This window comes from Falco naumanni, chromosome 1 (assembly GCF_017639655.2).
Source record: "Falco naumanni isolate bFalNau1 chromosome 1, bFalNau1.pat, whole genome shotgun sequence".
In the NCBI taxonomy this organism is placed as follows: domain Eukaryota; kingdom Metazoa; phylum Chordata; class Aves; order Falconiformes; family Falconidae; genus Falco; species Falco naumanni.
The window spans coordinates 59015601-59033442 of NC_054054.1; the positions used below are offsets into that span (position 1 = coordinate 59015601).

General features: G+C 42.5%; 1 protein-coding gene across 2 annotated transcripts in view; it reads right to left on the bottom strand.

Annotated features, from left to right (window-relative positions):
• KDR (kinase insert domain receptor) overlaps positions 1 to 17842 on the bottom strand; it is a 32095-nt gene that overhangs the window by 12396 nt on the left and 1857 nt on the right. For both annotated transcript variants that reach the window (XM_040595793.1, XM_040595783.1), the window contains exons 3-20: positions 17476 to 17672; positions 16191 to 16315; positions 15697 to 15865; positions 14353 to 14492; positions 13989 to 14157; positions 12460 to 12571; positions 12203 to 12366; positions 11235 to 11391; positions 10022 to 10142; positions 9356 to 9464; positions 8282 to 8626; positions 7238 to 7384; positions 6961 to 7092; positions 5213 to 5319; positions 4669 to 4804; positions 4293 to 4397; positions 2984 to 3097; positions 1659 to 1747 (exon numbers count right to left, since the gene is read on the bottom strand). In XM_040595793.1, coding sequence (XP_040451727.1) covers positions 1659 to 1747; positions 2984 to 3097; positions 4293 to 4397; positions 4669 to 4804; positions 5213 to 5319; positions 6961 to 7092; positions 7238 to 7384; positions 8282 to 8626; positions 9356 to 9464; positions 10022 to 10142; positions 11235 to 11391; positions 12203 to 12366; positions 12460 to 12571; positions 13989 to 14157; positions 14353 to 14492; positions 15697 to 15865; positions 16191 to 16315; positions 17476 to 17672 — 2638 coding nt within the window. The remainder of the gene's footprint in view (positions 1 to 1658; positions 1748 to 2983; positions 3098 to 4292; positions 4398 to 4668; positions 4805 to 5212; positions 5320 to 6960; positions 7093 to 7237; positions 7385 to 8281; positions 8627 to 9355; positions 9465 to 10021; positions 10143 to 11234; positions 11392 to 12202; positions 12367 to 12459; positions 12572 to 13988; positions 14158 to 14352; positions 14493 to 15696; positions 15866 to 16190; positions 16316 to 17475; positions 17673 to 17842) is intronic.

Consider the following 17842-nt stretch of genomic DNA (forward strand, 5'->3'; position numbering starts at 1 on the left):
GGCGCTCCGCATGGTCTGTGCCATGGGCCCCTCTGAAGGCAGGGAGGGCAGCCCAGTACTGGCATGATCGGCCACTCTGCTCCAGGCCAGCTCTGGCTGGGGCACCAGGCTGGCATGGTGACAGCACTGGCAAACCCCAACCCATGGCCACATGTGCTCACCAGCTCCAGTACCCGTTGCCACTCCACAGCACAGCTTTAGCTTAGTCCAGCATCCTCCCAGCCACCCCCCAGCAACATCTCCACATGCTGGGGAATAAATGCACACTGAGAAGCTGGCCTTCTCAGCCCCCTGGTACCCACCACTCATGAAGCACACATGGATGCTGCTGAGCCCCCTCGCATACACCCAAGCCCCTCTGTACTGCTATGGCTTTCCATCTTGCTGCTGCAAAGGCCCTTCTGCTAAACCTCTAGCTTGGCTAAAACACTAGCAGCCCTCAAAATCTGATTTATTTCCTTCTTCCTCTATGCCACCGAATGCCTCTAGGGAGGATGCCAGCCCCACAAGCTTCCTCCACTGTGTTTCCATTTTCTCCTGCTTCAGTTTGGTGACTTTTCTCCCCCGGCAGGGCTGTTTTTTTCCGTCACTGATTCTCATCCTCACTGCTTGTATTAGCAAGGGTCAGCACCCTCATGAAACCCTGCTTCTTCCTTCAAGGCCTCTCAAATATTTGTTCATCCTTTGTACCTCACAAGAAGATGCAGCGAGTTGTCTTTGCCAATATAAAATAGTAAACAATGACTCCAAGAATAAGGAAAAATAACCCCCTGGAGAACTGACAAGCAGTTGGAAGGAGCTCTGATCTAAACAAAGCAGCTGCGGGAAGACTCAGGTCTACCAGCATGGTGGAGCATAGCCCAGGGGCCTCCCTCTTGGCTGTGGGTGAAAACGGGTAGGGTCCTGAGCATGATGCTCAGCACTGGGTACACACAGCCATGATCCTCATTCAGCAATCCAATCCTTGGAGGGGATGGATCCTCACAACCCCCTCCAGAAATCAGGCCCCCTCTCAAAGGTGTCCAGAAATGAATTTGAAAATGCCGGCCTCCATCCTCCCCCTCCTTTCAAACCAGGGTGCGGAAAGGGGGTGCTGTGATGGAGCTCCTCCTTGCAGAAGTTTGGGAGGTGAAAAGCTGAACTTAAACTCATGAGATACACCAATTATACAAAACGACTAACAGCAAATAAAATGTATAGCCTGGTTCAGCAATGAGCCAAGGGGACAGTGGGAAGGATAATCACGCGATAGAAGATGCCTATGGATATCTGATAGATGTGTACACTAAACAGGGAGCGCAGTTATTTAAGGTGGTCTGGAGCTTAACTAAGAAAGGAAAAAATTCAGGCTGATAATCAGAAAAAACTTCCTGACAGATACAGCCAAGTATAGAATAACCTGCCAAGGGAAATAGTGGAAGCCCAGTTCCTTTGCACATTTTAAGCTAACAATAACAAAATAGCTACATTGCAGGGGCCAGGGGAAAGACTAGATGACCTCTGATGTCTTTGCCATCTCTTATTCCCGTGAGAAGTACTAGCTATTCCACGTCCCCAAGGACTGACACTTCAGTCTGCACTAGAAACAGAAACATCGTGTACAGAAAAACCCCACCGAATCAAACTTTACACTGTCAGCCTCAGCCTTGACTCCTTACCTTGTACGGGACAAATTCACTCCTCTTGCTCCGTAGGTAAGCTGACAGATTTCCGAACTTGCAATATTCCACAATCACCATGAGTGGGCCTGCACAACACATAAAGCAATTCTTTAGAAAGACCATTTATATCCCGCCTTATCTCACAGCATAATTTTTGGCTAGAAATACATACGTTTCAAAAAGCATTCTACTATCCAAGGTTTTTTTAAAATACTGGTAATAAAAAAATACCTAATCAAAGCAGGGAAATAATTCCTTTTCTACTGTATAAGCAAGGAAAAGAAAGCACATTTGAAAATCACAGGCCTAATTACGTATGTGAAAATGTATACTGGTATGCTTATATTTAAAGTGCTAATAACTGCCCACGCTAATTGACATTGTAAGGATGTGACATACATATCTGAATGAACTTCAGTGCAATTAACCCCTCATCTGCAATGAAGTACATACAAGATTATCAATGCACTTTAAGTCCTAAAATGCAGCTTAAGTCCTAAAAATTTAAAATCTTGGTTTCAGACATAGATTCCTTGACGTACAGTCCAAATGTGGGATTTCATGCTCAGGTTGCTTCATATAGGCATACGCTACAATGATACATTTCCATCCTAGCTTCCAGATACTGGCCATCCCTATTTTATTGTGGAATAAACAAGGAAAAAAATATTTTATGGATTATGTTTCCCTCAACTACTGCACTTCTGTTAAGGAACTTGACAAATTAAATTCTGATCCCAGAACAAGCCAACAAGTCAGCTTCCCTGAAAAATCATTACTGAACTACTTTACATTGAATTTCTTCCAAATTAACGTGCAGTGCTGTATTTGTTAAACAAAACATCTGTCCCTGATTATAAAGTAAAATAGGTTCATCCACCTAGAGCTGGACTCCAAAATGCAGTCTTCCCTCCTACACAGACACACAGAGGCACCCCCAGCCCATCCAAAGAGAGTGAGGGAAGTCACAACTTGCAGTTGCAATGTAGCCATTTGTTAGACAAGAATAAGACCAGTTTGTTAAATGTGGTGCTAGACTCAGACCCAAAGTCTGTCACATGCGGGGTGTCCACTATAAAAGTGGATCTGAGGTACAGAAAAGCAAAGTGATAGAACAACTAAGGGATGGATCTGGATGTAGAACTCAGGGCTTCTGAGCCCTTATTCAACCTCTGGACCCGCTCACACTTACCAGAAATTTATTTTTTTTAAAGTAAGAATTTCTTCCAACATTTGATTTTGAAACTCCATTTTCTATGCAGCAGAAAAGGCAGAAATAGGGTTTTTATTAGCGGCTTCCCACCTGCTGAGAAGTTACTCACCTCCTGGCTTTGTGCAGGCTCCAAGTAAATTGACAACATTGAGATGATGGCCAATATGAATGAGGATCTTCAGCTCTGACATAAGTGCTCTGTGCTCACTATGAGTTGCACCTTCTGCAGAGGTAAAACAACACAGATCAGGAGCATCACAGACAGAGGGGTTTTCCCCTCTGCATTCCCTTCTGTTAATTTTCCAGACCATCTAGTGAGAAATCTTGCTCCTTGGTAGCCTGGGTCAGGTGTACTGCAGGACATTGATGAAAGCTAGGCACATGCATGACAGGATTGGGTTTGCTCTGCTTTTAAACATTTTCCAAAGTTTGGCAAGGGCAGTACATCAGAACAGGGACACAAACAAATCAGCAAACATCTTTTTTCCTGCAGACTTTTTGAGCAGTTTGTGCTCTGCCATTTGACCCTCCTAACCAAGAATAGCCCACAGTCACTGTTGCTGGAGTTCATGCTAAGGGTCCAATGAGTCCACGGACTGTGGGAGATAAGACCAGGGCCAAACCGCACCAAAAACCTGGAGATGTGGCTGGTGTCCTCATCCCATAGGTGTAGAAGGGGAGGAGGAAAGGGCTGAAGCAGTGGGAAGAGACTGGCAGAGGAAGCAGCTCTCTGCAGGCTGCCTGAGCACTAGGAAGCTGGAGGGACTGGGCTTTCCAGTTTTTATTGTCATTCCTGCATGCTCATCCCATTGCAATGAGTTTGCAACAGGTCTTGCCTGCGCTTGCAATTGCTCACAGCGTACTGTCAGAAATCCCCCAGCTTTCCCACCCTTCCTCCAGTACAGCACAGGGTAGGATACAGCCCCCAGCTGCTGGTAATCCCATTTTGCTGCCCCAGCTACATTCACTTCAGAAACAATGTGTCTGTGAACCACAGTTTTTACTTCTGTGATGAATGTGAGGCACTGTAATATGATTTAAAATGAGAAGGAAGTTTTACAAAACTACTCCCATTGGAGCATGCCTAAGCTGTTGTCTGACACTTGCAGAAAGCTCCCTACCAGGCTGCATAAGACAGAAATGGACACATGCAAACTGCTTGCAGGAGCAAGTTTATATTCTGAACCTGCATAGATCTACAAGCAATGGCTGAGAAATCACAATTGCACTGCTCCAGTTATCCATGAGGGAAAGGCATGTACTTTCCCTAATCATTGCTTCATGACACCAACTGTTTAGCTAAACTTTGTATACACCATTGGTACAAACATTTTGATTTTTTCCTATCTAATGGCTATGGTACTGGTAATTGTCCCTATATTGTGTATTCAAGGTGAAGTTCTAGTCATCGTTTTTACCTTTAAGCATTTTGACTGCCACTGTTTTGCAGGTAGCAGTTTTGTCAATCCCAAACGCATCTGCTTCTATGACCTGGCCAAAAGCTCCACGCCCAAGAGGTTTACCTTGAAGTGAGAAGATGAACATATTCCAATTTATTTGCCTGGCACAGTGGGCAAAAGATACAGAATAAACAGCAGCTCTAAACTGAGTTTATGTATCAGAAATTAACAGAGGGCTGATAACAGGGAGAGGTTGTGTTATATCCTACAGGACCACAGAGCCCACCCAGAGGTCCTGCATCAGGGCAGCCTCACGGCAAGCCAGGACCTGAAACACCCCCCAGCACAGAGCTGGCTGCAGTATCACTAAACGGCTCATGCTGTGAAGACACACCTAGCTTTAGCCGGTCTCTGGGAAACTCCCACTTGCTGGCATCATATGGGAGCCGTTCGCAGTGCTCGTCTATAGGGACTTCATCAGGATCCATGATGATTGACAAGTAGCCAGTCTTCATGTCCCCTCCATTGGCCTGGAAAATGGTATTAGTTGTAGTTGCATGGATTTTTCGCTGGTGATGTGCAGGCGAAGTGCCACTTTTTCACTCTGTAGTGTTTCACTAGTTCCCAGAAATGCCAGGCTACCATTTCCCTACACCATGTCATTGTGAGTATGATCATCATTAATTACTTGCACTTTTTTTTTCTTTTTTTTAATAAACAAAACCAGCTGAAACACTTTTTCTCTTGCAAGGGCCTGTTCAATTAAAAACAAATTTCTGTGCCCCTGGTTCCAGGCAAGAATGTTATGGCATGGAGAGAAAAAATGTGTCTGTTGATTTAAGAACAATGGAAAGAAGCAACACAAAAGTCCTCAAGCCAACTCTCATTTGTCATGCTAGACCAGTGCTGATAGGGCAGTAAGAGAATTTTGTCATTACCCGCTTAACGGTTCGGAGGATGATTACAAGAAGCAACCAGAAGAACATGGCAATCACTGCAGTGCCAACGAGGATAATGAGCTCCAGATTTGTTTTCTCTTCAGCGCCTGGGAAGAAATAAATGAATATATGAGTGATAGTTGGAAGCGTATTTGTTTTGTTCATTCATTAAAGTAGAGAATGGAGGTCCTTGTTCTGAAGGTTCGTTTTAAAAGTGTAACATGGAGCAAGGAAATGAAAGCAAAACAAAACAAAAAGCTTGGGGCTTTATGTTGGAATATTGCACTTAGTTTCGTGCTGTTTTACACACCACACAATTTCTTAGCATCAGCTTTGTTCCAAGGACAATGTCTGGACCTTTGGGAAATATAAAAAAGTAAAATCTCACATTTGAAAAACAAATCACTGTTTTGGAATATCCAAAATGAATGACTCTTTCTCCAGAAACCAAAAAAATTCCATCATATAGTAAATAAAGTGCTATGAGAACAACGCAGAGAACAATCTCTGTCTTGTCTCTTTACATGCTTCAGCTGGGGCATGAAAAAACATGGTTCTACAAGAACATGTGAAAATAAGGTCTTATTTACAACATCTCTTTTACAGTAAAATCGCCTCCAGCAGATATAGCCAATACATCTATTAATGTCCAGGAGCAGCTCTCTTCTTCAGCTCCTGTTGGCCAGATCATGCTCCTATATTTCATCCTCTGCACCATACAGATTTTCCTACACAGTAACACACTCCATTACATGACCCCAAAGAGCTGCACTATGAATTTCTTGGAGTGAAATAATATGTCCTACACAGATGTCCAACTTTAGAGACATGCCCCAACCACATTTACCACATCAGCTGAAATCTACACTGATGTCAGCTGCAGATAATTTCCACCCCATGTAAAAATACTGCTCAACCTCTTCATATCCTAATGGGACCTGTAAGAATAACAGGATACTGCTTTAATTACCTTAACGGAACAGATCAGACCATCACCCTGACTTGTGAGACGGAGGTTCCTGAAGGAGTCAGTGACTAAATTTTGCAAATGTACTAATATCAAGGGCAGGGAGCTTTTAGTTTGAGGCTTCTCATTGAAATTCTTGGTGGAAAGTCCATCATGGTTACAGCTACTCAGACTTCAGACTAATTCTTGCTAGAATTTATTGTTCATCACTGCAAACTGAATTATTGTGTGCCACAATAGGACTTGAACAAGTGCGAGATGGGTCTCACAAATGATACTTCCAGAGCTTTGTGAACCAGAGTCCCCTAACCCCAAACTACTACCTGTTCCTATCACTGAAATGGGACGGCAATCATAACAGACTGCACAAAGTCTTCACTCTGTTTTTCTTAGATGCTGTGACAGCAATGACATAGTTTCAAAAGTTACAACTCTTAATAAATGTAGTAGAGATGTCCCAGGATATCTGCAGGTTTAGACAGGCTCTGTTGTATAGGTCTGCATGTAGTATAGACTGATAGAGTTTTATTTGTAACCACAAATAAGGTAGATTCAGCTTTCGTTGAAAAGCACTAAACAGCATTGTGGAGAAGAGTGTCAGCCTCAACAGCTGGGATTATGATGGCTATCACAGCGCACAATTTGAGCTTGATAGGAATGGTCAGGACTTTTCACAAATCTCATGGTGTATTTTCAGATCTCTGATCAGCATAGTCAGTAGATTTTCCTTTTAGTGATTATAAAGATTTCAGGCACAATCTGGAAAGAAGCTGACACTAACCTTCTACTGAAAAAAAAGCCACTGCTTTTCTGCATCCAATGACATTGCAGGCAAGGCAGGTGTATAGCCCTCCATCCTCTTTCCTCACTCGACGTATGGTTAGTGTTTTGTTTCCATCTTTCAAAACAATACCTGGAAAAATCATGATTCTTAGTTCCACTATTTTTATGCCACTATGTGTTAAAAATTAAACCTTTCATGGTGAAAATCAGCAGTGAGTCCCATGAAAGAAAGCTCTTAAGTGACAGAATATTCATGGCAAAGTAGCAGTCCTCACCTGAATCTTCAACGAGGGTTTCGTTATTTTTGAACCACATGATGTTTGGGGGAGGAATGCCATTCGCTGTGCATGACACTTCTATGGTTTCACCAATGTTTGTTGTTTGATTTTCCAGATTTCCTACAAGTGTGGGTGCCATGGGCTCTGGTGGTTTGAAAATATAGCAAAATTACCGACCGTTAAAGAAAACATGCATTTTTGCAGTAATAGCAGCTGATGGCCCAGTAGCGAAGCCTCAAATCCTTTTATAACACCAACAGCCACAGCATTCATGCTAAGATCATAGTTAAACTCCGACGACGTGAAAAAATTATAATAGCCAAGAAAATGTTAACAGTATCGATGTAACCTGTTTTAGATGGTTCATTTTGTAACTGCTTAGGCTGCTGAGGGAAGAGGGAATAGAGGAGAAATTGCTTCCCTCACATTTCTATTTCCAGGGTTATTACGAGAAATCTGATATGGCTGGTCCATCAAACATCCATTCAGGACAGGGTAGATATTTTCCTGAATCTGCCTATCAGTCTAGACATCTAAGTCTCAAAGCAGTCATCATTATTCGTGTGAAAAGCTGACTGATTATCAGCTTGCATTGCTTGCACCTGAATACCAGCACCAATTGATGACTTTTAAATTACAGACACTACTTCAAACTCTAGAGTCAGTGACACAAAGCAGTAACATTAATGCTATGAGTACACACATGCATATACAGCTGCAAGGAAAAATATGTTTTGAAAAGTAAAATTGACAAGTTATTGTGCTAAACATGCCATTATTTGTGCAAAAGCCAAACTCATCTCCTTGCATAGCACAGTGGCTTGGTCAGTGTTTCCTCACTCTTACTGATGAAATGGTAAGTCCTTGCTACCAGGACAAGCCCCAGACCTGCATGTTACAACAAATGGTCTAAATCTATTTAACGAACTGACTGCACCATTAACCCAACACATGCAAGGCCTGAAGATACCAAAACCTGACACTACTGCAGTTACTGTCATAAGCAACCACCCATTTTGGTTCACAGTAAGAGATCTGTACCTTGAACAGTGAGATGCTTCACCAGGCAGTGCTGTGTTTTAGCCTTCTTGTCCTGGGCAATGCAAACATAGTCCCCTCCATCCTGGAGGGAGATGTTACGGAGGATGAGCTCTAAGGTGATATTTTCACCATTGATATTTGAAACTGTCGCATTCAGCTTCTGGAGAGCATTGAGGTTCTTGCAAACAGGCATGGGCAGCCCTCCAAAGGGAGTCTGTGAAGCATGAGTGCTGAGTTTGTACCATGATAGCTTCTCAAAGGTGAATTTGTCTGCTGTGCATTGCAAGGACATGTTATCCTTCTCTGTGAGTTGATTCCGAGGCTGGAGATTAATTTCAAGACCCCCTGTGATTTAAAAAAATAAAAAAAAAAAATCCTATTAGGTTGCATATTTTATTGCCAACATTAACTTGAAAAAGCCGTTTTACAAATATAGCCTTATCCTCATCCAGCTGCAAATAAGGAAACAAAACAGTGAAAAAAATCAATCAAACAAACAATCATCTAAAAAGTACAATCTCATTAAAAGCAATACATTTAAAATGGACCAAAGGAATGCCTACAGGTCCTCTTCCTGTAGAAACTTACAGCAACCTAAGATGATTCTTAGCATTATCTTATAGTTAGTTCATTTTTAGATTTCAGTTAAAATAATATTTCAGCATGTGAATATGGGGACTGATTTTTAAGAAGACAGAAGTTCTTTCCCACTAGTTTCCCAGCTTCTATGGTACGTCTTTACTCATTTTGTGACACCACCATAATCTTTCTGTAGCTCTTTCAAATCACTGTGAAAGCCCAACAGTAATCACTCTCAGGGACAACAGTGCCCATTCTGCATCACTTTCATGGGACCACCACTCCACTGAGCCAGCAGAACTAATCACTTGGCTGAAGTTAGGTGGTGTCTTTAGAGGCTGACTTCCAAAAAGCTTAGGTAAACTTAAAATTCTAAAGGATTAAAGGATTTTATAAAGGACAGCAATTAGACAGTGGCATTGGTGTGCCTATCATTAGTGAAACAGATGAAATAACATTAATTTAACATGGCTGTCCTCAGCAGGGTGTACTTACTGGTCACATGAAAGGAGATAACTCTCTCACTTGACCCAGCTCTGTTCATAGCCATACATCTATACAAAGCAGATACATTCGCTGCTTGAATCACAAGGGTGCTCACAGTCTGCAAAAGAACAATCAAGCAATTTCATACCACATCAGTGCTGAAGTATGTATGTGAGCCTAACCATAGGCTCTGCAGGTATCTGCACAACCAAAACTCCCTCCAAAGCACAAATCCATGGCACCGCAGGGGCACAGTCCTCTCCTGACATTCACATTTTTGTCCTTAACTCTAACAATCAGGCAAAAGAAAACAAGAGAAAGGAGCCTGCCAGAAGACAGACTTTGATATATTAATAAATACAGCACCCACAACTTCTTCTGCTCTTTGGTCTCTCCAGCTTCTTCCTATTACAGTTAATCAGCAAGATTAACTCACCTAAATTCAGACCACTGAAGTCTAAGTTACGTTGCTCAACGGAGATTTACTTTGGGTCAGCGTCTTGAAAGTGTGTACCACTGCCTATTGGCTTCAGTAGGAGCACAACCAGATGAGCGTATATCACCAAGTTTGATGGTAGGTGAAAGGAGTCTCATCTCTATTGATAAATTTCCAGATACATGGACTGCTGAACAGGGCTAATCAACCCCAACCAACAGAAAAGAAAACCTGCTCACCTTTGTTTTCCCAGCAATGGTAACAACTCGGTGCTTAATTTCAACCTGATTCCCACCCTTTCTCTCCGAGATGGCTTTCCATTTCCTGCATGCATACGGATTGGCTCCTGAGCGAACTTTCCTGAGATATATGTAAAGACACATGCATTAGATAAGATGAATATTCGTCCTTCAATACAGTGGGTTTTTTTGTTCTCTTTATAATATGAAGATATTTGTCTATAAATCAGATGCAACACCAGCTACAGCCTGTATCTGGGAGGGAAGAGTTTCTGCAAATATTTCTATTAAATTGCACCCTATACCCTTCTGAGACCTTTGTGCACTGTAAAATAAGAAACCCCAGGCCTAAAGGTGAATTTCCTAATTAATCTGCCTGTGTCAGCTCAATCAGGATGCTTGGAGGGAAGCAGCTATTCTGGGAACAAACCTCCATTCATAAATAGATGATTCAAGTTAATTTAGTTCAAAGGAAGACAGAGAGACATAGAAATCACTGAACTCCCTACAAGAACTTCTTGAGGACAGTAGCCATTGCGTAGGAAGCAACCAGGCACCAAAGGAAGAAACTAGTGGAAATCATTTTAAAAACAACAACAGGAAAGAAGAAGGATTTTTATTTTTTTTTTACTGTGGCTTTTTTTTTTTTTAAAGGAAATCTGGGCTTATGGCAGGCCCAGATAAGGGAAGCTGTGTGAATCTCAGTCAGGCACTCTCTCTATCATTCCCCAACATCAATCAGTGCACTTCCTCTGAGATACACTTTCACACAGATAAAGAGCACCATCATGCTCAGCACTTGAGCGTAAGAAAAAAAAACACCACCAGGATCCATAACCAGCATAAACAACAAATTTTCTTTGTTTGGGATGGGGTTTTGGGCCTGCAGCCCATGGGGAGATCTGAGGGGAGGTCACACAGACAGATGCATTTGGGATTCCGTGCAAGTCAAGATGCCCTTCAAGAAAGCAAGACAGCAACATGCAAGTGCTGCCAGCTCCTCGCTGTGGTGGCCCTTGCCTCTGCCAATAATGACTTTGGCACAGCCTGCCTGCAACAATCTGCCTGTTAGTACAACAGTTTTTCTTCATTGGCCATTGGGTTTGCACTCGGTGATGAGCCTGGGCAGGGGATGCACCCAAAAAACCCCTCGATCCAAACATCCCTCAAGAGCTACATAAACTGCAGAAGATGGTGAGGGCTTAGCACTCACTGGGGGTTGAAAGTGCACTCCTCCTCCAGCTGCCAGTGCCAGAGGACAGTGGCGGGTGGCGGGACAGCATAGATGGTGCAGGTGAGCGCCTGCGTCGAACCGTACTTGTAGGAGTCGACAGGGGCCAGCAGCGCGTTCTCGCCAATCTGGGGAGGGACTGGAGGAGAAAGCAGCAGGTTACACCTCCTGCTAACAGCTGCCCAACACACCGCATGCATGCATTACACCCACAGCAACTAATTCACACTGTGCCTCGTGTCCAAGTGCAACGCACTGTCTCCAAGGATATGTTGGAAAGGGGTGAACCTGCCCAACACCTTGAGGATCAGGCCCTCAAGATACAATGCTTAGGATCTCCTATAAAATCTCCCTTCATTACCCCCTGGTTTAAAATGCAGCCTTTAGATTCCCACCACTATGTCCAACCATGCATCCCACTGCACGTAGCCTTGCTGCCCTGTCCGAGACCTGCTGTCTTCAAAGCATGGGGCTAGGCTGTTTCCTGAGGAGCAAAGGGGTGGAGGAAGAGGAGGAGGAAGAGAAAGGGGAAGAGGAGGAGGGTTGCATAGGGCAGGGCAGAAGAGGAGGGACAGCCTGCATGGGGTAGGAAGGATGTGCGAGGTGGGACAGGGCCAGGATGGAGCAGGATGGGGGAGGACTCAGGCAGCACAGCCAAGCAAGGAGGGCAGGAAAAGAGCAGGACACAGAGGCAAAGAAATAATATACAGAAAACAAACAAACAAAAAAACCCTACACACACAAGGTATCATCACAACAACAACCCCAGGAGCTTGCAGCCTCTCAACCGGCACATCCTGGAGCCAGGAGAGACAGGCCACTTCTGCCCTCTCCTCCTGGCCACCACTCCCACTTAAATCTTCACAGCTCTGGGATTAATTTCATCCTAAGAATGGTAACACATCACATCCACGCGTGAAAGAAAGGCACCCCTTTGAAATGCCACTTACCATTCACAAGCAGCGTAAATGTATGCCTCCTCTGCATCTTGTTAGTAGGGTTTGTAAGGACAACAGTGTAATTTCCAGCATCCTTTTCAGTTGCTTCAGTAATCACTAACGTGTAGCCAAGTTTAACTGTATGATTTGCATTGATGGCCTTTACATTTTTATACCTGAAGAAAATATAGAGCACTTTGAATACTTTAGAGGTTTACCTGAACTAAGAATAGCTCAGTTTTTCAAACCCATTATGTCCCAATTCTTACCATTTCACCTCTGGTGGAGGATATCCTTTAAACTTGACAGGAATTTTGACTGTATCACCTAGTCTTGTCTCAACCAAGTTCTCCATTCTCTCCAGATGTATAAAAGGACTTTCTGGGAAAAAAAAAAAAAAGAAAAAAAGAATTAAACTAAATGTTCTTTCCATGTGGACAGAGGTGGAAGTGCTCTCCATTTGAGTTACCACTTAACAGCAGATGACAAATAGGGCCCAGTGACAGGACACCACTAGTAAAGCACAGTTGGCTCCAAATCAGGCTCTGGAAAGATGGAAACACCATGAAAACTCAGTCCTTTTTCTTGCACAGAGGAATGGACCAGTTGCCCCACTAAGGAACTCTGGAAAGCAGAAGCAATGCTTACCTCTCTGGATGGTGTGCCAACTGTCAGATCTATAGATATTTATACACATATATATACACACACACATATCATAAAACTGACCAGATCTACTCAGTCCAGGAAATAATAGTATGCATGTAATAAAGTTAGATCCGATCCTTTCAGCCTCTTCTGAAGTACGTATTTGAACTGTTGCAGTCACAGAATACTTTGAAATGATTTGCATTACTTGCTATAAGTTATAAACTTGCATTCAGACTAAGACAGCTATTAGCCTTTTGATTTAAGATTTAGGATGGTATAGACTTAATATCTGGTACACTCACTATAGCACATGATTTTGTTTTGGCTTCTGAAGAGAAACAGAAAGAACCCAGGAGAAAATTGAGTTGTCTTGAATCACTGTGCCACATAATAAAGTCTGAACGTTTGGTGTATTTTTTTTTTTTTAAAAAAAAAAAACTATTAATATTCTGGCCCCTAAAATCAGGCCTTGGGAAAACCAGCCTCCTTCAAAATACAAACCCCTTTGTCTGACTCAGTGATTAAAAATGGGCCATTCTCATGCTGGCAATTTTTTTCTAGAAGTAAGCCAGTGGAGCCGCTGGGGCTGTGCCCAAGAGGGGCTTGAGAAAAGGCTGTAGGATGTGGCCTCATACTTATCTATGCACTTAGCCATGTTTCCTTTGCATCACTTCCGTACAACAAAAACTCCACTTGATTCATCTATTCATAATGTAAAAGCTGAAAGTTTTATTTTCCTAGCTTCATTCATGCTGACCCAGAACCCCACAAAGCCACCAGAATCTAGCCTGAGTTCACCTCGAGTGAGAACAGGCAAGCCTTACAGAAAGTCATCTATACAAAATCACTTTTACAACACCTCAAGGAGGTCAACACAGAAGAGGACTGCAGGCTTACCTCAGTTTATTTTACTGCCCATTTCCCTATGGGATTCTACAGCTTTCATTAACATACCGGATCCTTTAAAATCTTATCATTAACTAACCTTGTGGTACAAAAATAATCCTATAGTGGGTGCAGGAGAAATACTGCAGCTGCAATTTGGTTGATTTCTGTCACTTGATTCATCACCAAGGTGCCTCCTGCAGCCCAGTAATCAATCCCAAACCTGAGGCAAAAAACAAAACTGAAGTGGAAGATGCCATACCATGGATAATGAAGTAACTGCTGTTTTTCATGTTCATACGACCACTGGATGCTGCGCAAGTATATCGACCTTTGTCACTTAAGGACACACTGTCGATGGTAAGAGTGCTTACAAACTTCTTTACTTCTCCTGCAGTGGTTTTTAAATCCCTTATGGTGGCACGTTTTTCCTGTAATAGATAAGAGACAGAGGTGTTTGGGAATTCTATTGTTATTCCTGCTGTAACCTTTTGCACACCCATATATACTAACAATTTCTTTGTGTATTATCATCTGCTTTATCAATATTATAAAGGGGGAAGTGACATTATACCCAAATCAAATTTCACTGTGATGTTGGTGCCTTGAAGTTTTTAGGGATTTACCTTGATGGAAGGGTAGTCCCATTTAAAATCAATTCCTACATTCAGCTCTGTCCTTACAGTGCAATTGAGAACAAGTTTTTCTCCCACTGCCAGCTCTACTTGGTCATGTGGGTTCATTGTCAGGTCATAAATTTGGTATCCTAGAGGAAGGAAAAGACACACAAAACATTGGGGTAAGAAGAGGTTTCTTTACCGGACTCAGCACCAAATTTCCCAAGTGAATTCACTGAATTCCCACCAAATTCCCAGCTACAAAGAAGCCCCTAGATGTCCCAGTGCAGCACGAAGACTGGCGCACAAAGGAGGCTGGAGGGAAGAGATGTGCCTGCCCTGAGCACTTCCCACCTGACAGCTGCACCAGAGTGGCGCAGCAGGATGTATGCACTCGATCTGAGCCCCCAGGTGGTGGGAGCAGGCAGGAGACAGGGACCCCACACAGTTCCTCTGCCTTAGACACCTACTTCTTACCCCTGTAGACCTGAAACAGAAGGAGGTATATCCCCCTCCCCAGCAGTGAGTGGGAACTTTCTTAAGAATAACAACCTGGCATTGGCAAAATTATCCAAAGTTTACTTTGTGCAATAAAATATTTTAATTATTCCCAAACAGAATATTCTGAATGCAGAAATTCTGAATCAGAGGACTCATGACTTTGGTAGAGAAGCAAGAGCCTGCTGCACAGATTAAAAGGTGGAGGGCTGCTATGCCTTCCTGCTAAGCAAGGTGAGACTGCCTTGGTGCCACTTGAAGTGGTCACCATGTCCTTAGCCAGAAGAGAAATAGCTGGAGTTTCAGCTCAGGCTTGAGCTTCCACAGAATCATCATGCTATTTCTGGGTTCTGATGAACAACTAATAAAATATACCAGGAAAGCATAAACCCCTGTGAGAGTCAGGACATAGGTCCGAAGGAGACAAGACAACCAAGCTCCTAGTGAGACCTTCAGATACCCCATTCCCTTGGTACGCCCTCAGAGCAATTCCCTTCCTTCTGCTGCTGACGGGTGTCTGCCTCTAAATCCCTTCAACTATGACTTGAATCCTGGCTATGGGAATAAAGTACAGAACAGAGTGATCTTAGGAAAAAGGCTTGCATTGTCAGGAAAAAAAATAAAAATCCCTGGCATCTATGCAAAACACTAAAGCACTTAACCCAGTGATCAACCAGAAAGAACACAATATGTTGCATTTAATAGAAAAGTAATATATATATCACAACATCCATTTTGCATTAGCTATATTGTCAGTATTGAATAACCTAGAGTCCAACCAAATGTAATTGGTTCAGTATGTTGTAGTGAGCAAAATAACATTGCCTTTAGAGAAAAAGAAAAACTTTGGCTTACCTACAACTGCAACTATGTATATCACAGACTGGTAGCTTTCATCATCTATTTTAGCTTCGCAGAAGACCATGCCCGCATAGTTGATTAAATGACTGGGTATCGTGAAGCCTTTTTTATTATTCCACGAAATTGATTTACCATCAGGAACAAATATCTTTTCTGGATATTTCTGTTTGAAATGTTGATAAAATACATAGTCAGATTTCAAAAAGTAAACTACTCTGAATTTTCAAGTCCAACATTTTCCATAACTACAGGGTCCCAGTTTTAATGTCCTAGCTCAGGCAATCTCCCTTTCACAAGCAATCACTTCACACTTTGAGAGAGCAGGATCATGGACGAGTGCAATTACAGCACTCACCTTGTAATCACAGGCTGTAAAATTCCCAAGAATGGAAAGAAGTTTTTAAGAAATGTACTTATACTTCAAGCAATGTATTTATGTCACAGTGATTTCAACTAACTCTTAAAATAATAATGGGGTTTTTCCTTACCGCATGTAGAGATACATTGAGATTTGATACAGTTCCAAGGCACGGCACTACCACAGTTTTATTCTTAGTGATGTATACAATGCCAAGCTGATCACTAACTGAAGTCACAAATGGAGATCTGTAATCTAGAAGAATATTCAGTCAGTAAGTGGATATTATTTGTCATGTGATTCTGGAGGAAACTTTTCCAATTTTGTTCTTTCCCAGTTTGTTTCTTCTCAAATCAGTTTTATTCTTTTCTATGTGGTAAAACACTTTAACGATGAGACTAAATAGGGGGTACATATTTTGACAGACACCCCCCAGCTTTACAATATCATTATTCTCAAAACAGTTTTCAGCAGCAGTGCACACTTTGGAGAACAGCTTCCTGCCACCGCAGTCTTTGTGCTGACAAAAATGTGATTTACCCTAGTGTGACTTTCCTTGCATAAGTATTACAGGAAATACCAGTTAAAAGTAGTGACATGCTACATTGGCTCCTCCAATGGCAGCATCCTTTACAAAGTCAGAACAAACAAAAAAAAAAGTTCATGATCTTATAGAACAAGCTAACCCAGGTACATCATAACATTTCATTTTTCAAAATCATAGCTATACATTAATAATAATAAGGAAACAGGGTGCACAAGAAAGGAGTATGAAGCCATCAGTGCAAAAAGGCAGATTCCTCAGTGAATGCACTTCCTTAAACTGAGCTTACACTAGGATTTACAGTGCCTGTGTTGCCAACGCAACTGACAACCTGAGTTTGAAAACTTAGCTCTTACACTCTAAATAGATTTTACCATCACAGTCAGCAAATGTATGACAGTTTATGTTTTTGGGTTGTTTTTGGGGTTTTTTAAATGGTATCAGATAGTACAAATTGTAGAAGGGATTGGATCTGCCCTTTTTAATAAATACACAGTCTCTGTAATCCTCCCTCGTATGAAACTCCTGCTGAGGTCAGTAATAGCTCTGCATTCGTGAGTACAGGCTCAGAGCACAGCGGAGACACACATGCTAAGTTCTGGCTGGAGGAGAATGGCAGACCGAGTACGGCATACGGCAGGTCAGTTCAAAATTACAGAAGAGAAACAGGTACAAAGGCTTTTCTGTTGATGGCAGCTACCACACTGGCATGTAGTTACTCAATGTGAAAACAAGAAAAATAACAGTTTCGCAGAATCCAGAATTCTAAGATTAATAAAATTTAATGTCAAAAACATTTTGAGATACTTGATATCCCTTTATTCTCTTGAGGCTAGGGGAAGAGCCACCCAAGAGCTGTGTAAGCACTTACCTTGAACGTAGACATAAATGGTTGTAGCTGCCTGGTTGTCCCTGTAAAGGCACCTGTAGTCCCCCGTGTCATTGCCGATGACTCTGAGGAGAGTAAGTGTCTTGCAGTAGGGGCCATTGCTGCAGTCTGTCACAGAGATACGCTTCTCAGCACTGCTCTGGTTGCTTGGCCAGGACCACTCCAGAGGTCTCTGACCGCTGTGAAAGCAAACATTAAGAGGACCGTGAGCATGTGATGAGCACCAACACTGATGCCAAGGCGGTGAACCTCAACCTGGCTAGTCTCTATGGCTATGGAGAGGAACAGGCTTCATCCAGTCAAATGGAACATCAAGCCACATAGGATAAATTCACGTAAATCAACCTGT